The 25,194-nt window shown below is 37.3% G+C and overlaps 2 protein-coding genes across 2 annotated transcripts in view; one reads left to right on the top strand and one right to left on the bottom strand.

The window, feature by feature from the left end:
- Window positions 1-25,194, top strand: part of LOC124993592 (protein NLRC5-like) — a 128,006-nt gene that overhangs the window by 69,395 nt on the left and 33,417 nt on the right. The window lies entirely within an intron of this gene.
- Lrriq4 (leucine rich repeats and IQ motif containing 4) lies at window positions 8,244-23,512 on the bottom strand. The gene is made up of 5 exons (XM_047564971.1): window positions 22,475-23,512; window positions 17,748-17,921; window positions 16,131-16,269; window positions 13,311-13,507; window positions 8,244-8,396 (listed from the first exon to the last, which is right to left on the bottom strand). The coding sequence occupies exons 1-5, from the start codon at window positions 23,495-23,497 to the stop codon at window positions 8,244-8,246; spliced, it is 1,686 nt and encodes a 561-aa protein (XP_047420927.1). The 5' UTR covers window positions 23,498-23,512.

Raw genomic sequence — 25,194 nt, 5'->3', positions numbered from 1 at the left:
TTCCCCTTGGGAAATGCTGAATTAGAGAGTCTCTATCTGCTATCTTTCTTTGTCGCCACACCCCCATCCTATTCAGCCACCAACTTCCAGATCTCTGAAGCCATGAGCACCCATGCAAACGAGGTAGCTGTATCTGTGTTCTCAGTGTGTACCACCAGTTCTGCTATGACAGGACACCTGTACCTAAAAATCACCTGCTATGCAAAAACCACTCAGTAATAACCCAGGATTTATGGTTAGATGCACAGGACTCAACACTTCATCAGTGACACATTTAAAAAAATAGGAACTAGTAGAAACGTCAGTAGTTTTTTCTGTGTTAAAATGGTTAAGAAATGCCTAAATACTACAGTAAATATGGTACTTTGGATAGACCTGAAGTTTGCCTGTGGAAGTGGACTGTTCACTTGTGGAAGGAGGATTACCTAAGGTCAAATAGAAAGTTTCAACACCAGATGTGATTGAGTGAGCATTGTTGTTCCCCTGAGGTGTGTGCATGCGTGCAATTTTATTCCCATGTGCAGCTGGGGTGGTTTTATGTGTTTACCTGGTGTTTCCTGTAGGTCATTGTGCGAAACAAACAAGGAATTTGCATTATGCTCAAATTGTTCCCTGACATTTCAATCTAGTTGGAAGAAAGTTGCATTCTAAGATTGGGACAAAACATTGTGATTTATGTGTGCATTTCCCTAATGATTGATGAGGTCAAATCTTTTTTATGTGCTTATTTGTCAACTGTACATCTTCTTTAGTGAAGTGTCTGCCCTAAATATTTTGCCTAATTAAAAAAATGGGATCATTTGTTTTCTTATTAATTTGTGTTGAGAGCTGTCTTGATTTTCTGGATGTTAAGTCCTTTATCAAGTATGTCATTTGCAGGTATTTTCTCTGATCTGGCCCACTGGTCTTTTTATTCTTTTTAACTGTTTTTTTGCAGAGCAAACCTTCAATTTTGGTGTCAATCTATTTATATTTTTGTTAATTTGTTGGATAGAGCCCTTTCTATGTTACAACTTAGAATTTTTTTAAAATACAAAGTTCTCAAGGATTTTTCCTGTATCTCTGAAAGTTTTATATTTACGATTTACCTGTTATCCATTTGAGTTAATTTTGTAGGAGGCGTGAGATATGAATAGAAATTAACATTTTTTCATATGACTTTCCAATTATTTGAACACTGTTAATTGAATGACCTCTCCTTTCTCTGTTGACTTTTCTTTGTACTTCTGTAAAAAATCAATTGACTCTATTTGTGAGGGTCTATTTCTGGCCTTTCTATTCTGTTCCATTGATCTATGTGTATATTATTTTACCAATATCACACACTGTCTTGATTACTGAAATTTTACATTAAGTCTCAAAGTCAGGCACTATGAGTTTCTGATTTTGTTCTTTTTCAAAAGTATTTTTGTTTTTCTAGTATCTTGGCATTTTCATATAAATTTGGCATCATGTTGTCAATATCACTTTTTAATCCTCCTGGAAATTTGATTTGGACTGCACTGAATATAGAGCAATTCAGGGAGAGATGACTTTTTTTAACAATACTGAATATTCCAATCCATGAACATAGTACATCTCTCTGTTTAGGATTGTTTCATTGATGTTTCATAGCTTGGTGTATAGATCCTGCACATATTTTATTAAATTTATACCTGAGTATTTAATTTTATGGTATGATTACAAAGGGTACTATTTAATTTTTATATCCAAATTAATCATGGATAATGTGTAGAAATGCAATTGATTTTTGAATACTGATATTTTATACTGTAATGTTGCTGAACTCATCTATTTCTAGAAAATTTTTGGTAGATTTTGTAGAATTTTCCACAATCATGTTATCTGTGATGAAGGAGAGTTTTATTTTTTTTCCACTCTATGTATCTTCTATTTCTTTTTCTTGGTTATTTCTCAGCCTAAGATTTCCAGTAGATGTTGAATGAGATGAAAGCAGACATCCTTGCTCTGTTCTCAGTCTTAGGTGGAAAGAATTCAGTCTTTTCACCCATTAAATATAATGTTAGCAGTCAGTTTTCTGTAGCTGCCTTTTGTCAGGTAAGAATCCTAGTTTATAAAGTGTCCCTATAGTGGATTAAAGATGGATTTTGGCAAATGCTTTTCTGCATCTGTTGAGATGAGCATGTGTTGGTTTTTACATCTTTAATCTGTTAATATTTTAAATACTATTAACAGGTTTTCAAATAGTAAATCAGCCTTATATTTCCAGAGTAAACCCCATTTAGTTGTGATGTATTTTTTTAAACATATTGTTGAGTTTGATTTGCTAATATGCTGTTGGGGATATTTGTGCATTATCTTTGAGGGATAGTGATCTAATAGTTTTCTTGTAATGTCTTTGGCTTTGGTATTGGTAATAATAGCCTCATACAATGAGTTGGAACATTTTGCTTCCCTTTTCATTTCCTAAGAATATTATATAGGATTGGTATTATTTCCTTCCTCAATTGTTTCACAGAAATCCCCACTGAAGTCAGCTAAAGGTGGAATTTTCCTCATGGAATGCTTTAAATTACAAATTCAATTTCAAAAATAGATAGATAGATAATATTCAGATTATCTTCTGAAGTAAGTTTTGATAGTTTGTGTCTTTCATTTCACTTAGGTTGTTGAATTTATAGAAATAATGCTGTTCCCTTATTATCCTTTTAATGACTGTTGCAATATACCCTCCCTCATTGCTGATATTGAAATGTATATTTCTATCCTTATTTTCCCTTGACTAGTCTAACTAAACATAATAATTTTCCACTGCCATGTAACAAATTAATCTGTGCCTTCAAACAATATCTGTTTACTCTCAGTTCCATAGGTCAGAAGTTAGGCACAACTTGTGTATTCTGTGTTCAAAATACCACAAGGCCAAAATCAAAGTGCCAGTCTGATCCAGGAAATGAATCCACATTCAAGCATGTTCTTGTGGGCAGAATCTAGTAGCTTTAGAACTGAGGTCCCCATTTTCTTATTAAATCTCTATTGGGGACTGCTCTCAATTCCTAGAAGATGCCCACACTCCTCGGTACTTGGATCCCTCATTTTCAAGCCAGCAAAGCAGTTTCAGAGCTTCTTATCCTTCAAACCTCTCAAAGCTCTTGAATGACTTTCTCCCTCCTCTGCCTTCAGCAGGAGAAAATACCCTTTTTTCAGAGTGCTGTATGATTAGGTTAGCACCACTTGGATAATCTCCCTTAATGTTACCTGTGCCATTTCACATAACCTATTTGTAGAAGTAAAATCTATCACATTCACAGTCCTGCAGAGTAGGGTAAAAAATTTTGGGGGGTGTCCTCTGTAGACTTCTGAGTTCCACAGAAGTTTGTCAATGTTACCAATCTTCACAAAGAATCAGCTTTTGGTTTCATTTATTTAATTACTTTTCTGAATTAAAAAAAGTATTTTAAATATATTAAATATTTTATTAAATATATATTTAAATATATTATAAAGTATTTTATATATTTTAAAGTATATTTTAAAATATATATTTTAATGGTATCCAATTCAGAATATATAGAAAGATAACTATATATATATATTTGTTATATATATAGAGTTATATGTGTATTTGTTACCTATGTATAGTTATATATATATATATATATTTGTTTATTTATATTTATTTATTTTTGGTACTGGGGATTGAACCCAGAGGTGCTCTATCACTGAGCTATATCCTTAAACCTTTTTATTTCATCTTTTAATTTTTAATAATATTTTTTGGTACTGGGGATTAAACCCAGGTGTGCTCTACCACTGAACTACATTCCCAGTCCTTTTTTTATTTTTTATTTTGAGACAGGGTCTCACAAAGTTGTGAGGCCAGCCTTGAACTTGTGATACTCCTGTCTCAGCCTTCTGAGTTGCTGAGATTTTATACCAAGCTAGACGATTAAATATACTTAAATTATTTTATTTAAAGTTTATAATTAAAATTTGTTTCTTCAATTCATTTTATTTAGGTTGACCTCAAATTTTATTAATCATACTTTCAGTCACTGTATATTTTTCTTAATTTTTGCTGCTAGTTTTTTTTCCCTTACATAAAATTTATACTTTTACCTTTTGTCAGGGATATTTCTTTCTTCTTTCAATTTTTAGTAACAATATTATTAAGTGTGGTTTTAGCCATTGCCACTTTTATATTGCTTTATTTCTAACAGAAACATTAAGAATTCATTAATCACTAGTACCTTATGTTCATTTCTTTTATAAATAAAAATAGTTTTTTCAGAGTGGACTCCAAAACAAATATTTACATGACCCATAATTCCACTACCCAGCTCTTTAAGGATATAATGAATATAAAATCTTAAAATATAATACTGTAAATAGGGTGCTCACATATAGAAAATCCAAAAAGTATAGAAAAATGAGTTTTTGAAAGAAGATTGTTGAAGCTGAATGCTAGGTACGGGGCAGCCACACTCTCCTCTCTAATGTTGTATGTTTGAAATTTTTCATAATTCAACTTTTTTTTTTTTTTTTTTTTTGAGATGAGTATTGCTTTGTTGCTTAGGTTGGCCTTGAACTCCTGGGCTACAAGCACACACCACTACACCCTGCTACAAACTTTTCTAAAGAGGGGGAAGCAGGCATGAGTGTTGTCTTTAATTAACACTTGGTCGAATCTTGAGAATATCGTCAGTAACATTGAAAGATAAGACATAAGACACTGAAACGGACACGTAGAGACAGCGCTCTTGTGTCCAGTTGACTGAGATCTCTGGCGCCCCCTGTTGGCGCGCGAGAGAGGTGGAGTTGGAGCATACTGCTGGGTCTGGGATCCATGGTGGGGGAGAAGTGATTGAAAGACCAGGGCGTGGTTAGTCCTCATGGGAAAATTTGAGGCAGACCTGACTGTTGTCCAACACTGCGGGGCTGGCATGAGAAGGAGGAGCTGAGTTTTCCAGCTGGCCAAAAGGACTGGTGGGTGAAAGTAACTAGGAGCAGAAGGGGCCCCTAGAATGGTTTCCTCCTGCTAAAAGTGGCTTCACAATGGACTTGATAGGATGGTTCAGGAGGAGTCATGGTGGTCACCCATACAGCCTGTCAAAGGGATTCCTTTCTGATTACTCTGGAGGGTGAATAGGGAGACTCCAGGATCCCTTGCGTCTCCAAGATTCTGTGACTCATCCCTGGGTTTGGCTGAAGAGGGAAGCATGTGCCATTTGCCTTGGGTATTTCTCCTACCTCTGCTTGTAGAAGTAATCTCTTAGTTTTATCATTAACTATTATTTATTAAATGCCTTTAAAGCATCTACTATTTATTAAATGCCTTTAAAGCATGTACTATTCAAAGAGGAAAATTGTCCTGTGTACTAGTGATCTCTAAAGTAAAATTATCCAAGTATGTTTTGCACATTGAAAGTGCTTGGTTAAATAATTATTGAATGAAGAGTGACAGAATGAATGAGCAGTAAATAACTAAATAGTATTAAACAGCAAGAAGACTATTTACAAGTGGTCCTTAGTTAATGCCAATGAGACATAACTCTATTCATTTAAGTCTGAAGGACAGCTGGGTCTCCAGGGAAGCAGAGAGTTGGAACTTGACAAAAATGAAATTCTTTGGATTGAGATTTGGAAAAAGGAAAAAAAAAATCCATTTTCAAGCTGCACATGAGATGCACAGGGGACATTTTGTTCAGGTGCCTGAATAAAAACTACTAGTTAAAACAAATTATTACTAACTACTAATCCTGTCATTACTAATCTTAGAGATGCTGCGTTATGGGAAATAGGAAACAGCCAAGGGTAGAAAGTATTCTTGTATTTTAGTGTTTGGGGTGATTGTGTTTTGCAGCATCAGTCATACGAATGGGATATCTGACCAAACTGCAGAAGCTCGACCTGAGCTATAATGATGGCATCTGTGATGCGGGGTGGGCCATCTTCTGCCAAAATCTGTGGTTCCTCAAGGAGTTGACTGAGCTGGATATTAGCCTTCGGCCATCACATTTTCGGGACTGTGGACATTGGTTTAGATACTTGTTATTTGCTGTGACCAAACTCCCTGAAATCACTGAGATAGGAATGAAAAGATGGACCCTCCCAGTTTCACAAGAGGAAGAACTAGGATCCTTTAACAAAGATCCCAAAAGAAGAAGCATTCACTTTGACCATGGGGGGTTTCAGTAAACTAACTTCTCAGGTCTTAGCTATGAACGATTCTCTAAAGCAGGAAAATAACATGAGCAAATTCCAATGTCATCAACCAAGTATCAACTTGTGGCTGTTTACTGGGACTTATGTTACAAGAGCTGTGTACATATATGTAGCTAATAATTCAATTCCAGCATGCCTTTATTCTCTGTCTTATGAAACATGGATGACATTTTTCAACAGATTTTGTTTTGGATATGTAATTAGTTCACTTACTATTTAGGAAACTTACAAAAAATGTTAAGATTCTGATAGAGTGTTTGCTTTTTTCTTACTCTGAAATTTTTTTCTTTCTTGTTTTCCTATCCATGTTCTAACTATAAAGGCATGTGTGTGCGCACCTGCATGCATCTGAGTGTGATTCTAATGTAAAAGAAACTAGCTGTGTATAAGTGCCATGTACAACAGAAAATTGGTTATGTTGCATTTTCCTCTCAAATATAAACTATGAACACTAATAATGGCCACTGACATATAAATCTTAGTTTAAAAGTAGCCAAAAATTCAAAGTCCAGCATGAAAATCACATCTCGTTAAAATAAAGTAAAATAATTTATAGTTAAAACAAAGTGCTAACATTTGGGCATTTCTTATTACTAGTTTATTAATAAAAGCTTCTGTGTTGCTCTAAGAAATTTTTGAAAACTTTTTCTTGAAGCCAGGTGTGGTGACACACATGCCTATAATTCCAGCAAGTTGGGAGGCTGAGGCAGGAGGATTCCAAGTTTGAGGCCAGCCTCAGCAACTTAGTGAGGCCCTAAGCAACTTAGCAAGACCCTGTCTCAAAATAAAAATACAAAGGGCTGGGGATGTATCTTAGTAGTTAAGTACCCCAAGTTCAATCCCCTGCACCCCACCCCCCAATTTTTTTTGGTTTCGTTTTTCTTTTACTATAAGCATCAAAGTCATTGCAGGGCCGAGATGTTTGCCTTCATATTTCTGTTCTGATACCATCAAATCAAATTGTGTCTTCCTTTTCTCTTGCTACAATTTAATTAGGATTGCAATCGTGGCTTAGAAAACATGCAAATTTTAAATAAGTACTACTTCAGAAGAAAGTCATCAGGATGGAGTGGTTTTGAGGGTTGTAGAAGTGCATGTTTTGGTAATATGATATTCTTTTCCCTGTGCAATCCCATGAATTTCATAAACATCTATGCTTATGCAAAGACCCGTGTATGAATGTTCATGGTAGCTTGATTTGTAATAGTCCCAAACTGGAAAGAATCCAACATCTTTCAATGAATGACTGCTTAAAGAAACAGCAGGACTATGCAATATATTCAGAAACAAAGAGGAATAGACTTGATACATGCAATATCTCGGATGAACTACTAGGGATTATACTAAGTAAAAAAAAAATCAATCTTAATTACAAATTGTGTGATTCTATTTATATGACATTCTTGAAATAACAGGAGTTTAGAGATGGAGAACAGGTTAGGAATTGAGGTATGTATGGTGGGTGTCACTACCAAAGAACAGCACAAGGGAGACTTGCAAAGAGCAATTCTGTCTCTTGATTGTGGTGGTTATACAAAGCTCATGTCACAAAATTGCATTGAACTACACACACACACATACACACACACCAGTACATGTATAAACAGAAGAAATCTGAAAAAGTTCTGTTGATTGTACCAATGTCATTCTAGATTTATTTTTGTATTATAATTATGTAAGACGTCAGCAATGAGGGAGGGTGAAGGGTGCTTAGACCTACCTGTAGCTTTCTTTGGAACTTCCTGTGCATCTATAATTTTTTCAAAATAAATTTTTAAGTGGACAGAATAGTAAAATGAACCCCTATGTGCCCATCACTGCTTCTACAGTTGCTCGTTTATGGCCAATTTCTACTCCGCCACCCATATTATTTTGAAGCCATTCCCAAGTGTCATATTATTTTATCCATGAATAATTCAGCAAAAGTAGTAATCTTTTATTATTACAAATAACCATAATTCTATAAGTTTTAGTATGGAAGGCATCTGATTCCTGGACATTTTGCCTAGTTAATCCATTAGGGTGGGCTCATTACCTCAATTCATTAATTTATAGAATTATTTCTTATTTCCCTTTCCAGGTTTTCCTTTTTCAGCCTTCTTTCCTTTCTTATCTTTTGGAGATGTTTTTCCTTTCTTTCGTGCTTTGATTAGTTCTTCATACTTCCCCAATCCTTTCCGTACCATGGTTCCACGCCACCATGCCTGGATCTGCAAACAAGGTAAACCCAAACTTAGTATTCGTTGATGTCATGATTGCTGTGGTTTTAATTTGGTTTGTCCCATCTGAAACTCATGTGGATATGATTCCCAATGTAATGACCTTGAGAAGTGATGGAATCTTTAAAACTTGTTGAGTCATGCATGTTTAACACACAGTCCCTGTTCTCCAGGACTGCGTTAGTGACAGCAAGAGACAAATGTTACAAAGCAAGACCACCACGTGTTTTGTGTTCTTTGGAATGTGCTCAGTTGCCCTTTCACCTTCTGCCATTTTATGACACCCTTTCCAGATACCACTGCTCTTGGACTTCCTAGCCTTGAGAACCATCAGCCAAATAAAAATTAATAAATTTTCTATGAATCACCAAGTCTTGGGTATTCTGTTATAGCAACAAAAAATGGATTAAGACAATGATACACTGGAGATTGTTAAATCTCTTATTCTGGTGTGCGGTCTTAAAGACAGACAGAATGGGAGGTGACTAGAATTCCAAACCTTATTTTCTATCTTTCTCAATCAGTCAGTCAAGCAAATAAAAAAAAAAAAAGTACTGTTCTACACATTTGGGAAACAGCAATTAAATATTAATATCCCACTGGAGCTGGATTCTATTCCCTGAGACCTATGCCTTTCCACTCACTAAGGAAAACCTCTCCTCTCATAGTAGACTCTTCTCAGAACCTCCTGGGTCCCCATTCTCTCCAAAATCAAAGCCAAAGCCCTTCCAACGGCTTCAAGACCCTATCTGGTTTGTTCCCTCCTATGACCTCTTGGACCCCTTCACTCGTCTCTCCCTTGCTCACTCCCTCCCAGCCACGTGGGCCTCCTGTTCAAGTGTTTGCTTGATTGTCATTTCTATGGAATGAACTGTGTTCCTCCTAATTCAGATCCTGAAGCCTTAATTGCCAATGCGGTGCTATTTGGAGAAGGGGCTTTGGGGAGTTAATTGAGCTTAGATGAGGTCATGAGAGTGGGCCCCTCAGGATGGGATCAGTGTCCTTATGAGAGACATCAGAGACCTTGTGCTTCCCACCACACTTCTGCCATTTGAGTACAGTACTCCTTAAGGCAGCCCTGGTTGACTAAGGCAGCCATCTTTTCTGTGGACCTACCCTGACCATCTCCTGTAAATCAACACTCTGTTCACATTCAAACTACTTCTGGCAATCCCAGTTCTCCCAAGTTTCAACTTATCTCCCCTCCAACAGCACTTATCATTTTTAGTACAGCATAAAATTTCATTTTGTTTTTTCCTGTATTCATTCCCCTCTCTCTAGATTTTAAGCAATATGAGGACAGAAATATTTGTTTTGTCCATGGACATATTTCCAGTGCCTAGGATAGTGCCTGGGATACGGTAAAAACTTGATAAATATTTATTGGTTAAATGAATGAGAGGGTAGGGCTATGCTGCCCGATGTAAGGTAGATCAAGGAAGGACTCTTTATGGTCAGAGGACTTTAGAAAAGACAATGAAGTGAGGACCAGAATCTTGCCTATATCTGGGGGAGGGAGGGCGATGCTTGGTTCCCGGAAAAACACTCAGGATCTAGTTTGTGATTAAGTCAACTGGGGAGAGATGAGGAGTGAAAACAGGGTGGTGATTCTTTAGGGAACAGAGTGCCCTCTAGAGGCATTTTGGAAACATAACAGGACTTCTCTTGGAGGTTAAGCAGTCTTTGATCATGTGATCTGTATTCTGGCTCATAGGGGGCAGTCATGAGTAGCTGAAGGCAATCCATCTCTTGAACTTCAACTTCCCTTTTGCCCCTTCCTAAGATCAGCCTGGGAATAAAACTGTGTATCCCCCTCACCATTGCCCTTCTGGCTCTTTCCAGAGAACGGGCACAACTTGCATTCTTCTTTTTTTTTATTAAAAATTTTTTTTTTATTTTTACAGACACATTTTGATTCATTAGGAAGCATTGCCCTGGACTAGAAATGCCTGGGGTATCAAGAAAAAGAACAACCCAAAGCACTTGAATAGACATTGGGAAAACAAATGGCACAAGGACTGAGGGATCCTCTCCCAAGACAGGTGGTTTCCAACTCTGCTTTCAAGAAAATAGAAGCAAGACTAGTTGATAGGTCAGCTAAGACGCTATCTCCTTTTGGGTGAATAAGTCTGGAGGAAGTTCAGAAATGTGTGAGGCATTATTATTTAAAAACAAAATAACAACAAAAAATCTTCCATTCTCAGCAATTCATCTTTGTGAACAAGATTCTCAGGACTTTCATCATGAGAGGCATGAGTAGAATCCATGATAAAACCTGTCCCATTCTAGTAATTAATAATATTTATGCATGATTATCTAAACAAAGTGAAGAAAGTCCCTCTCATTTGGATATGTCTAACAATTATCAAAATTTGTGATATATTCTTTTAGATGATTTTATACTACTAATAATTGTAATATGATGATCTAAACTATTAAAAGCGATATTCACAGAAAAATATTGAATTTTAAAATAGAATTCATATAAACTATTTGTTGCCTACCTGTACAAAAAGAGAATCTATAAAAGAGTTAAGGCATGGTAGTTCATACCTGTAATCCCAGTGACAGGGAGGCTAAAGCAAGAGGATTGCAATTTGGAGGCCAGTCTCAGCAACTTAGTGAGACTCTCAGCAACTTAGTCAGATCCTGTCTCAAAATTTTTTTTAATCCTAGAGGTTGAACCCAGGGGCACTTAATTGCTGAGCCATATCCCCAGAGCTTTTTATTTTTTATTTTATTTTATTTTTCAAGACAGAGTCTCACTAAGTTGCTTAGGGCCTCACTAAGTTACTGAAGCTGGCTTTGAACTTGCGATCTTCCTGCCTCAGCTTTGTGAGCTGCTGGGATTACAGGCATATGCCACCGTGCCTAGCAGGTATAGAATTTTTAAAAAATTAATTAATTAATTAAAAGGGCTGGAGACATAACTCAGTGGTAAAGTGCCCCTAGGTTGAATCCCCAGTACCAAAAAGAAAAAAGAGTAAGGACTGGGGTCGTAGCTCAGTGGTAAAGACATTGCCTTACATGTGTGATATCATGAGTTTAATCCCTAGCACTGAAAAAAAAAAATCCAGAAAAGAATATAATAAAATACATATATAGGGGCTGGGGAGGCATCTCAGTTGGTAGAGTGCTTGTCTTGCATGCACAAGGCCTTGGGTTCAATCCCCAGCACCACTAAAAAAAATTTAAAAATAAAATATAAATAAATAAAAAATAAAAAATACATATATAACCTTAGTATCAACTCTGAGGGAAAGTGTAATAGAAATGCAGGTTCAAAACCAAAAAGAATACTATATAAAATTTCTGTCTATAAAATAAGACTTTATCCAAGTATTTTGTAAATCGTTGTTGGCAAATCATAATGACATTTAGATTTCACTGGGTACATTAAAAATATTGATCTAATAGCTCTATTCTAAAATGTTAACATTTAAAATGCACTGGAGGGGCTGGGGTTGTGACTCATTGACAGAACACTTGCCTGGCATGTGTGAGGCACAAGTCTCAGCACTGCATATAAATAAATGAAATAAAGGTCCATTAACAACTAAAAAATACTTTAAAAAATAAAATGCACTGGAAGTTTCATCCTTTTTAATGATTTAAACTTTGTGACAAAACATTTAAATATGAATTTAAAAATATGCAAAAGGATACATGGTTGTGCAAAATGCTTATAGAAAGTAATGAATAAAAAATAAAATGACTTTTATTCTTCCAGCATAGTCATTTCTGAGTATGTACACCTTGAAATAAATATTTCTTTATAACTTTATAATTTATAATAAAATTCTAAATTACCTTATAATTTATAATACAATTGCAAATTTTCTTTATGTTGTAATTTATTTTGATTTACTGAAATTATGTGTTTTGGTAGGTTATATTTTCTATGAATCTAATTTTAGAAGAGAAAAGGAGATATCACAAAATATTTCTTATAAAAGTAAGTCTGATAGGGTTGAGGACCATTGATAAAGAGTCTTTCAGACCATACTTTGATTCTTACCCCAGGTGAATTGAAGTATTGTTGATTTCAGCAAAGAGTAGTGCTATCCAATCTACTTTAACAGACTTTGTTCGGCTATTGAGTGGAAGGCATGTTATAGAGGGAGTGGGTGTGGAAGCAGGGATGACAGGGGACTAACATAGTCACGCTGGTATGAAATGATGGAGGACTTGAACCAGTTGAAGAATGAAGAACATTGACAGGCTTGTCATGCCAGCAACTAGGGAGGCTGAGGTAGGAGGATTTCAAGATCGAGGCCATCCTGAGCAACTTTGTGAGACTCTGTCTCAACATAAAAAACAAAAGGAGCTGGGGTATACCCTCAGTGGTAAAGTACCCTGGGTTCAATCCCCCGTACTGAAAGAAAGAGCACTGGCTGAAGTGGACACCCTCCTGGCCTGCCTGGGGTGTTCTAGGCCTCATGGACTCAATGGGCAAGAGCAGGATCACAAGACTCTTAGCCCTTTAACCCTAGTCCTAGCCGAACAAAACTCTGGTCTCTGAGCTTCTGATCCACAAATGCTTTCATTTTTAATTTTTCACCTTCATCTTTCTGCCTTTGTTAATACAAGCTTTTTTCACTCAAGTGAAATAGTCCAAGAATTTTAGATTGTCTCGGGATTTGAAGTTTTGGTTTCCTTTACTTGTGTATTGATTTCTTATTTGACAAGAAATAGGAGACATACAGAACAAAATTACGAGGGCTGAAATTTTAAATTCTTTCAAAAATTTCATGGGGATATAAAAGTACATATGCGTCTCTTCCCAATAGGACAAGGTAGAGATGTGTAAAGAACATCTCCACAGAAAAATCCATCATTGGTTTAACACCAGACCCCCTCCAAAGCAACTGCAAATATGTTAACAAGAATCTGTGCTGATTTTACCTTTGTGACCATTATTTTCTTTCTTCTGTTTTCCTTAAGGTGTTCCCATATGGCCTCAGTTCCTTGAGCACACACTTCTTTGGGGGGATCTTCCATTGGGTTGTCCATCAGTGTAAGAACCTTAAGGTTCACCAGGTAGTCTAAATTCTCTGGGAGATGGGTGAGCAAGTTGTCCTCCAGCAGCAACTCTTTCAAGTCTAGAAAGATTTTTGATTGAAATGATGATTTGGGCTGGGGATGTGGCTCAGTGGTAGAGTACTTGCCTAGCCTGCACAAGGCCCTGGGTCCAATTTCCAGCACCACAATAAATAAATAAATAAATAAATAAATAAATAAATAAATATAATAATAGTAATAATAATAATAATGTGTATAAATAAAAGAAAGAAGAGTAATTATGTGGTGTAAGTAAAGGGGAGTTACCCAATTAACTTGGTCAAATGGTGATTTTAAGAACAGCAACATTAACTTGGCTCCTAAACCTGCCCAGTGTCTGAGGGATCCACCTCTGCATCTGTAAGAAGAATCAGAGCATGGATGTACAAGAACTGACAAATATTTTCATATCATCTAATAAAAGGTCTGTCTCTATGTGTTTTCCTCCTCATAATAGAGAAAGTAGAAATTCAGTAATTGGATATTCTTATCCTTCTGAGAGTGGATGTCTTTGGGGTTTTACATTTGGTTGGTTTTGCTTTTATTTTATAGCAGCAGTTGCCAACTGACGGCTCACTGGCAAAAACTGCCCTCAGATTTCTTTCTTAGCTCAGCAGAATATTGGAAAACCTGGCTGTGTGTGCCTTTGGGTGGGACACTCCAAGAGCCCACCAGCCTTGGTTATTCTCCAGGTGTGGAAACATGGATGTGCCCGGTCTAGTCAATAAAGACAGTGGAATGTGGCCCTCTGACTCCCATAGTCATTTCCTTAGCACTCTCAAGCTAATAAGCAAAATTTTTTTTGAAGAATGTGTACTTGCTGGTATAAAAGTGACTTCATATAATAAAAATGTATGCATACAAAAGCAGCCAAGGAAGTATAAAAATGATTCTCCCTTTCCCACCAACCCTGTCCCACAAGGAACCACTGTTACCTGATTTCTGTGAGTCTTTACAGAAAATATCTAGGCACATGCAGATCTACAGATACATGCACATAAAACTTTATCAAAATGATAACATACTATAATGGTCCAAATCTATATTTTGCAAGGAACTCTCTTAAACCGTTCGCTGAAAGAGAGATAAAAATGACTAGTAAACTTGTGAGAGATGTTCAACCTCACCCAATGGGGGAAAAATGTAAATTAATCACCAAAATGCAGTGTTTCATTGATCCTATAGGTAGAGATGAAAAACGTTTGATACCACTCAGTATTAAGGAGGGAGGAGAGAAAAATTTTATTTAAATTATACTCCGTGACAAATGGTTTACAAACTCAGCTACTTTTCTCTACTTGATTTACCAAAAGAAAAGATAAATACAGGAAATTTTGTCCTGAGACTGAATGTTTAGGGAAAATAATGTAAATCATAGGCATTATAAAGAGCAGGCAAAATCAAATGTGCATTTGTTAGTCCAGTTATTTTGAAAATGTTTCCTGCCATGTACAAGAGGCCTCTGATTTAATGAGGCAAACTAAGTATTCTTTCTAACAACAGGAAGTGTTTAGGCTAGTGTAAATAAATATTAGGGACAGGAAGAGAGTAAACACTGAAATTTTTCTAGAATCTTTCACACCTCCAAAGACCAAGGACAGGACACTAATATTGTCAGAAGCATTTCTAAGGAGTACTATGTCCCACACCTGATCTTGATTTTTGAATGTCTAGTATGCAGGAGATGACTTCCACTTTTATAATTTGTCACCTCCTTTCATTGAACAGACACAGTTTGAAAATATGCCAATAAACTTGGAGATTCATCATAGTATGGCAAAAAAGTTTCATCTGGTCCCAGTAGGTGCTCAGCAAAAGCTTATTAAGTAGATGGATGGATGAATGGATAGGTAGACAGATGAGTGGTTCAATGGATGGACGGGTGTGCAGGTAAAGAATAATTTAGCCCAGTGGAAAATATTTGGGTGATTTTTGTTTGGGTTCTTGGGTTTTGTTTTGTTTTGTTTGTTTTGATACAGAAAATACCTAGGCATATGCAGGTCTACAGATACATGCACATAAAATTGTTATCAAAATGGTAAACATACTATAATGGTCTGAATTTATATTTTATTTTTTATTTTGAGAGAGGATCTCACTAAGTTGCTGAAGCTACCCTTGAACTTGTGATCCTCCTATCTCAGGCTTTCAGGTGTGGCTGAGATTACAGTTGTGCATGATCATGCCTGGTTCGTTTGGGTGTTCAAGTATGAATCATATGTGATTTTCCAAGTCAATTATATAGTTGCAAAAGTCTCCTTCTTGATTTCACCATTCTGTGCCAATACTTTTCCTTTTATTCAAGTGACTTAGTGTCCTAGATAAAAATTTACTGCAGGACCCCAACTCTAAATGCTGACATAGAGTATGTATTCAGTAAACTATTGCTGATGGTAGGTATATGTATGCTGATTTTCTTAGCAGTTGCTATTAATTTCTCTTTCCAACTCAAATTACAACCAATTTGTGCAAGACTCTTAACTTCATGAATTAGGGCACCTGACTTCTCCCATGTCACTCACTAGTGAGCCTTGCAAAGAGGTAATGGGACTGGGCTCAGCTCTCCAAGCACCAAGATGGATCTTTAGTAAGGCAAGGAAGACAATCATCATAGGAATGCTGACCTCAAACTCTCCTAGGTGTGGGTCTACTAAGTTTCCTTACCTTGTGCTTGGCAAATGGCATCTGGGAGTTGCTTAAGCAAATTGTGCCTACAATCAAGAACTTCCAGGTTAGGCATTGTCCCCAAGGATGCAGGCAGGAACTCCAGATGATTGTTCTCTACATAAAGTTCTTTAAGACTCTGAAATAGCATGACAGTATACCATAATAATCCTTATCTTGAAAAATGAATTATAATAACAAAAATCACCTATGAGTGCCCCTGCACTCTCAATCATGCATTGAGAATAAATGGGGAAATCATGCATTGGGATCAATGGGGAAAAAATGGAAGGCCCAACATCAAGAATTAAAATTATTTTTAATAAATATTTAGTTTCCATTTATGCAGGAAAAAGAAATTATGGGAAATTTGTCTTACTAAAACTTTATGGAAAAATAGTATGGACAATTTAACTGTATTTATCATTTGCTTCCTTTTTATAACTAGTTATCCACAGCAGTGTGACAGAATTGTGATTGCTTCCACTATCACCCCAACATTATCTAAGTAGAAGTAGACAAAATGCACTGATAATGGGATTGGGTTCAATAACTATTTACAACTTTACTGCTTAAAAATTTAGTGTTTGCATTTCACCCTATGAGTGTGGTAGGTACAAGAAGCTAGAAGACAAAAGTTGTTCTATGAACATAGGGTAGAGGAATGGGGAATTAGGAGCAGGACTTCTCTGTCACAGTGAGGACTACCTGTTATACATGCCGTGTTGCTCAGTTCCATGACTGGGGGTTATTTGGTAGCCCACACATCTATTTGTCTGTTTATCTATCTATCTATCTATCTATCTATCTATCTATCATCTATCTATCATCTCTACTGGGGATTGAACCCACAGTTGCTTTACCACTGAGCTATATCCCTAGCCCTTTCTATTTTTTATTTTGAGGCAGGTTCTCACTGTCTCAAAATACATAGCTGAGGCTGGCCTCAAATCCTCCTGACTCAGCCTCTCAAATCATTGGGATTACAGGTATGTGCCACTGCACTCACCTACCTACTTTATTATTATTAAGGATGCAACAACAGAAACATGAAAACACCCAGTCCTTTAAAGGATGAATATATAAAGAGATGCCAGTAAGCCTCCTTTTAATGAAGTTATCCTCTTACTTTTGTGGGATTCAGCACACTACTATGGACCCATCATCAGCCTGAACCTGGTGCAACATAAGTTGCTCATCTCCATGCAGGGAGGGCGCTCACACTGCCTCTTGGAGGGAATCCTTTGTACCAGAATGCAGACCCCTCGTTGTGTCGTTAGTATGGTAGGTACTTCAGCTTGAAAACAGTACAGTTTTCAGGTGGTTACTTACCAAAATGCAAATGAATTAGAAAGAGGCATGACTCAATTTCTCCAAATGGAACACAACCAAAAGGTGGAAAGAAGTATGGCATGACATACCCGCCAGCGATCATCAGGTTGGATGGTTTGTTCAGTGACGGTGAAAACCTCAAAGCATGAAAATGACTGCTTGTTTGGAACTGAAAATCTAGTAAGGAGGATCCCACACCCAGTCTGTGGGGCACCTTGTGTTTTCTTAGGCCCCTTATTTAGGGGTAAGTGGCCTGTGCTTCTCTCTTCATTTGGGGAAGCTTACCTGCAATTTCCCAATGTCTTCTGGCACCTGGGTAAGCTTGGATCCCTGGTCTTGCCCCATATATAATTTCTCTAGAGACACCAAAGAAAAGATTTCCTCCGGAAAGGAAGAGAACTCATTTCCTGATAGTCCAAGTATCTTCAATTTTGAAAGTAAGCCCAACTCCGAAGGCAACTAGAAGTATTCAAAGAGATACGTTCCAAGTTACGATTACTTTTAAGTCAGAAAATAAATGGGACTTGTGGTTTTGAGGTAGATTGCTAAACAAAAAGTAGAACCAGTCAGCATCTTCTACTGATGGAAAGTTTGCCCACACAGTATATTTACTAGTAGACATAAGTCTGAAATTCCACCTTTTTTTCCTGCAACCTTACTGCTTTTCACTTTTATGCACTACTTTAAATTTGAGTGATTATAACCTGCTTTATTGCAGATTTATGAACTGTAGTATGGTAAGTGCCTGACACTTTTAAAAGGAAAAGTACTATACTTGTATTATAATGATAATTAATTCTTAATAAATTCAGTTACTGGAACTGATAAATTTAGTAATGTGATTCATCCTTCTCTGTAAAGACTTTATCTATTGTGGTACCAAGGATTGAGCCCAGGGTGCTTTTCTACTGAGCTATCTCACCATCCCTTTTTTTTTTTTTTTTTTTAATTGAGACAGGGTCTCACTAAGTCACTGAGGCTGGCCTCCAACTTGTGATCCTCCTGCTCCAGCCTCCCAGGTCACTGGGTTTACAGGCATGTGCCATCACATCTGGTCCTAAAAGCTTTAATTGAGCAATTTTGAAACCTCAGTTGAAATTTCAGTTGGAAGCATCCATACCATTTCCAATTGGAGCATTTGGTGAAGACTATTATGGGGTGGGCTATGAGATAGCTCAGTTGGTAGAGTGCTTGCCTTGCAAGCACAAGGCCCTGGGTTCAATCCCCAGTACCACCAAAAAAAAAAAAAAAAGACCCTCTCTTGTCACGTTCTGCCTTCCAGTGAATACTAAAGCTTATGTGCTCCATATGGGTAACGGGTGGGCATCTCACACATAGTCAGGATTTCAGGGTTGGAAGTCTGTAGGGAGTTTCTTTGTGCCACCACTGTAATACACTGGTTGCATATGTTCCGTAACTAGCCACCCAGCCCCTAGTTACTCATCACCTCCTAAGCAACTTAGCAACTTAGAAAAGCTCATTACCTTCAGCAAATACCTCTAAGCATCAGATTCCCTTCTTTCATCAAATCATAATCTGCATCAATATCATGTTCACCAATTGGTCTCTTTCTGGCTTTCTTGAACCTTGTGGAAAAAATCTCATTCTTAAAATATACATGACATAATCACCCTATTGACCGTGTTACAGATTCTCTTGTAGAAAGAAAAAAGCCCAGTTATGTCTCTCATCCGCCTCTCACACGGTCCTTTATTTGGTTTTATTCCTGACCAGGAAATCCTTCCTCCTAGTTCCCTGCATTAGCCCTGGGACATTCTTCCCACCCATTCCCTAATCTGCCACCCTGCTTTCCATTCTGGTTTGACCTCAGCTCAGCTCAGCTCCCCCTCCCTCACACCTCGCAGCTGGGTAGAAGAGACAGATCATTGGTGAACAGGTCACTCACAGTTATGGGGAAAAAAGAAGCCCACCAGATGAACAACTTATCTATAAAAGTTTCACACATCTGGAATCTTCCAGAAGACATTTTTCTTTTGTTTGTGCATATGGTATGGTTTCATTTTCCCTAGAATACTTAATAAATGTTTTCAGTTTTATTTATTTATTTTTAAAAATGTATTGTTGTTGTTATTATTATTAGTATTATTATTATTACCTCTAGGGATGGAACCCAAGGACATTTAACCACTGAGACACATTCCCAGGCCCTTTCTTCTTTAATTTTTAAACTTTGAGGTAGGGTCTTGCTAAGTTGCTTGGGACCCTGCTAACTTGCTGAGGCTGGCCTCAAACTTGCCATCCTTCTGCATCAGCCTCCCAAGCCACTGGGATTACAGGCATGTGCCGCCATGCACAGCTATTTATTTACTTCAAAAAATTGGATAAGTCAGTCTTTAGAGAAATTGATGTTTAAGGTCTTCTCCTTGGTTATTTAAAACTTCTTCATCAGTCCTTTGGTTTCCTTTCATAAAAAGCACCTGCATGCTGGATGATGTAGCACATGCCTGTAATCCTAGCAATCCAGGAGGCTAAGGCAGAAGAATAGCAAGTTCCACACCAGCCTCAGCAACTTAGCAAGACCCTGAAATAAACATTTAAAAATAAAACAAATTAAAAATAAAGAGGACTGGGGATGTAGCTAAGTAGTAAATCATCTCTGGGTTCAACCCCCAGTACCAAAAAGAAGGAGAAGGAGGGGGAGGGGGAGAAGGAGGAGGAAGTAAAGGAGGAATAGAAGAAGAAGGAGAAGAAAACACCTGTGTTCAGTGCAATAAAAAACAATGGGAAAATATTTTTTAATTCAATCACTTTATTTTAACCTAGTGATCTTATTGCTGTTTTAGTTAACTCATAGGTTTAGCTTTCTTTTTCGAAGCATATTGAATGTTCAGAATTTTTTTAAAGGATCCAGTATTTAGATTCTCATAGTCATATATTAAAGTATAATGGAAATAAATCTGGATGAAGGGCAAATCTACAGAATATCAGTGGAGGGGAGTGATTGCTGACATTATAATTGAGCTACACCATTTTGATGTTAAATACATTGTTTTGGTTTTCTCCCAAAATTTTATTTTATTTGTACTGTACAAATTAAATCCATCTAGGTATACATTGAACATCAGCTATTTTTTTATCCACCTAGGCAAATAGAAGCTATTGGTTAGGCTTCGAGAGCCAGAAACCCATTACCTGAGACTTTGGGGTGAGAGAAATGAGAAGCTGGTTTGAAGGCCAGGTGTCATTAAAGAGAGAAATGCACTGGAGGTTACAGGTAGAATTAGCCTAAGAGGAGATTCTTCTAGAAGGAGGAACAAAAGCACAAAATGTGCCATAAGAACAATGAAGGATAAAAGCAATGGCACATGGAGATTTTCATGTTCCAGGTAAGAATATTTATCATGTTTACATTGCAGTGCAGTTTGACTTGTGGTAACTGTTGGTATTGAATAAGGCTTATCTTTGTCAACAAGCAGTCTGTGTGATTCTGACCTCTTAAAATTTCTCCAGAAAGGATTAGGTACGTTCATGACTTGATAGGAATTAAGTTAATGTGTTATCCTTCCCCAAGCCACTTTATGTTTTGAGTCCTTTCACTTCAACTCTGGAATGGAAGACTTGTCCATTAAAAACAATTTCTTATATAAATGGTGGCACCGTGGGGGGAATTGTCTACCATGTATCATGGAACCTTGAAAATCCTCTAAGGTGGGGTGCTACCTCAGTAGAGATTAAGTTCTAGATTCTCTTGGTAAACTTCAAGTTACCACCAAAATGTAGGTTTAAAACTCCATACCAATTAGAAAAATGTTCTAGAAATTGCAAATTAAAGATATTTAAAATATAAATCCATAAGTTTCAGGAGTTTTAAAACTTATGGTGAATATGTAAGACTGGGGTCCATGACCAGGAAAAACAGAACTATCATTTGGTTCCAGATTTTGATTTCCAAAATCTCCCTTTTCTCCCTCTAGACTTGTCCTTTGCTTGGAATAGCAACTCTATTCTTTTTAATTTTCAGATATTAAGAAATAATAAAGATACAAACACATGCATGCCCACAGCACAAATCCTTTAATAAATACAATGAAATACTAGTATTAAAATTGAGTTTCCTTATGATCCCTTCCCCATTTTATTGACTTTCTGTTCTCTTCCCAGAGGCAGCTCTACCATCAAGAATTTAGTGATTTTTCTTTCAATTTATACTTATATACTTTTATTATGTATATAAATATCCATAAAACATACGTCGTATGTGTGTGTATGTGTACATATGGATGTATGTATATATGTGCAATTTTGTCAGATAATTTAATAATGTGCAAAGGATGTAATAATTTTGTAGCTTTGTATTCATTATTAAAATTTGATATCTATTCACCGTGGCACATATAGCTTCAGTTCTGAGATTACTGTACAGCATTCTATGTTGTGAATGTGCCACAGCTGATTTACCCAATCCCTTATTAACCAACGTTCAGATTGTCTCCCATACTTCACGATTATCGACAGTGCTAAAATGACCAATCTGAGCACATAAGCCTGCACATGTGGGAGATTAGGAACAAATCTTTGTGCAGTTTCTCATGAATGGGAACATTTAGGTCTAAATGGATGTACCACCGTTTAAGAAAACCCTGTCAGGAGGTGGTCTTTGTTATAGACCCTGGAGGCCAGCAGCTCTGGGTTGCTCTATCACTTACGGACCTTGTGACCTTGGACAAATTCAGCTCCCTGCCTTTCATTTTCCTCAAGTACCACCAAAGGCAAAAAGTCATTGTAAGGATTAAACAAAATATTGGGTGTAAAATACTTAACTGGGTGACTGGCACATACAGGTTCAAATTAAATATTAGATGCTATTTATGATTACCATTGCTCTTTAGAGAAAAAGAAAATAATACAAAGCATCCCCTCCCCCCCTTTGGGGATACCTTTGGCAACACATAAAGTCAGTTCAGACTTGCTGTTTACACACAAAATCCACCAACTTAGGGCAGGAAGGGCCCTGGAGAGGAGGATGGGACAGCCAGGAAGGGAATCAGTACCTGCCCTATTTTATTATCATCCATCGCCAGGATTTCCAGGTTCTTCAGCGAACAGATCAGTTTCGGGAGGTGGTCCAGGTGGTTCTGGCTGAGATCCAGGAAGCGCAAGTTGACCAGCCGCCTGAAGGAGCGCCGTAGCGCCCACAGGCCTGTGTCGCACAGGTAGAGCAGGTGCAGCGAGGTCCACCTGCAGATGAGGCGCGGCACCTTATCCAGGCGGTTTCCACTCAGCCCTACTTCCGTCATCCCCGTGAGCTCACTGAATGAATGCGGGACGGAATGGAGGAGATTGTGGGACAAATCGAGCACCGATATTTTCCTACACTGGCACAGAGACTCTGGCAAAAAGGTTAGGTTGTTATAAGCCACATAGAACTTCTGCAGCCCCGTCAGATTCCCGATTTCTTCTGGGATGGCATTTAGTTTGTTCTCATCCAGGTCAATGATCTCCAGGTTGTAGAGGACACAGAGTTCCTGTGGGAACTCCTTGAACTGATTTTTCTTCAGGTAGATTTCCCTCAGTTTGATCTGGTTCACTATTTCCTTCGGTAGAGATACCAGGTGGTTTCCAGTCAGTCCGAGCAGTTCGAGATGGTGAAGGCTTTTGCAGATCAAGATGGGAATCTCCTCCAGGTCAGTCTGATACAGCCGGAGCTCCCTCAGGGAACGGAGGCAGCTAATAACCGGGAGGGAAGAGGAGAGGAGGGAGTTGTAGCTCAGGTCCAAGCCCTCCAGGTTGCTCAGCGTCCCCAGTTCCACGCACAGGTTCCTCAGTTTGTTCTTGTTCAGGTAGAGGATCCTGACATTCTTTAAATGCTGAATGTCCTGAGGAATTGCTTCAATCTGGTTATTTTCCAAATGCACTTCTTCTAATTCCTTTAATGCCAAGATCTCCAGTGGAATGGTAGTCAGACTTTGATTAGAAGCGTCAATGAAGAATGTCTTATCTGTGACTTGTGGTGGATCATTTCTCAGAAGAACTTTAGGTGAATGTTCTTGTAATTTTAGTAAGTCTTTTGACATTATTTCCAAGGAAAGTTCAATTATTCAAAATCCAAAATACTATGAAAAGAAAAAAAATATATCAGAAATTCTCGGTCAACAGATTTGCTATCCCTAAGAAAGAAAAAAAATTAAGATCTAACTGATTAAATTTAATGCTTGAAATTATTATGCAACCTAAAATATAGGCTTTTGTGTTTCATGTTAGTATAAAAATTATTATAGGCTCCTCTTTCTCCTAATAGGCTGACTCACATGGGAAAAAAAAAATGAAAACACAAGGTCTAATTTCAGTTTCTAAAAATGCTATTTTGATTCTGTTTAGAGATAGGATATAGAAATTTGCAATATTGTTTTGCCGTAACACTGAGAAAATAGAAAAGAATCATGTTTTAAAATATCGTTTTCCTTAAAGCCACTAGAGAGTTGTAGGCTGAAGACCACTAAAAGAATGAAATTGTAGACATGGGCCAGCTGTTTCTATGTAACTAGAGACCAGTAATTGGGTTTTTTCATTACTGGCACGTTTCACGTTTTGGGTTGGTAGGCAGAGAACTTCAGGGATAAGGAGAGCTGGTCAAATCTTTACCAGCCCTGTGTGGGTTAGCATAGGACATTAGAAATTGTGGTGTAATCTCGTGTAGAATTAGTTCTCCCCACTAGGCAGGTCTCCTGCATTAGACTTTGACTGACTAAGTGGCTATAGGGGAAGTCGCAGGCTGGATTCAAAAGCAGAGAGATCTTGTAGACTTCAAGTTTTAGATCCCTAAGCCTGGCTGGAGGGATGGGCTTAAAATCTTAGGCAACATTTTAAAATTGCAGTGACTTGAACCAAAGCTGTAAACCAGAAATTAAAAACCTAAATAAATGGAGATAAGAATGATGTCTGTAGATTAGAATAGGCAATAATATTAAGATGTCAATGATCAACCAATTTAATCTCTAGTTTCAATGTAATACCCGTCAAAATCTCAGTAAAATTATTTTTCCTTTTCAGTAGAAGTTGACAAGCATTTTATGTAGGAAAATCTTCCTGATTTTTCCCAGGAAGCAAGAGATGAAATCTTCCCTGTGAAAAATAGCCCCCCTAGAACAGGAGAAAGGTAAGATTCTTCAATGGGAGTCATAGCTGAGAGAATGCTGTATAAACAGACCTTGTTATTACTGCCCAGGCATTCACCTTGGGTTTAGTAGCATATGCCTGTAATCCCAGTAACTCAGAAGGCTGAGGCAGGAGGATCACAAGTTCAAGGTCAGTCTCAGCAATTTAGTGAGGCCCTAAGTAACTTAGTGAGACTCTATGTCAAAAAAAAAAAAAAAAAAAAAAAAAAAAAAAAAAGGTCTGGGGTTGTTACTCAGTGGTTAAGCATCCCTGGATTCAATTTCTGGTACAGGGAAAAAAAAAAAATTCTATCTTCCTTCAGCTTCCCCACATAATTTACTTACTTTTCTAGACTTGGTTCTCTTTGTTCAACATAATCTAAAAGTATGTAGGTTTTGCCACTTCTTTGGATCTACATTTTCTTATAGAGGGGTTCTATACCTTGTCAAATTTATATTGCTTGTATGATTTTCTTCTGCTTACCTATTTTATGTCAAATTAATTTTCAGGTTCAGGCAGGGATCCTAGTAGGGTGAAGTCTTGCCTACCTTACAGTAAAACTACCTTTTCTTTGATTAAAACAAACTTCTGGAAAACTATAAAATCTCTTGAGATA

Source organism: Sciurus carolinensis, chromosome 9 (genome assembly GCF_902686445.1).
Source record: "Sciurus carolinensis chromosome 9, mSciCar1.2, whole genome shotgun sequence".
In the NCBI taxonomy this organism is placed as follows: Eukaryota; Metazoa; Chordata; class Mammalia; order Rodentia; family Sciuridae; genus Sciurus; species Sciurus carolinensis.
Note: the sequence above shows the minus strand (reverse complement) of the source record. Positions and strands in the feature narration are given on the sequence as shown.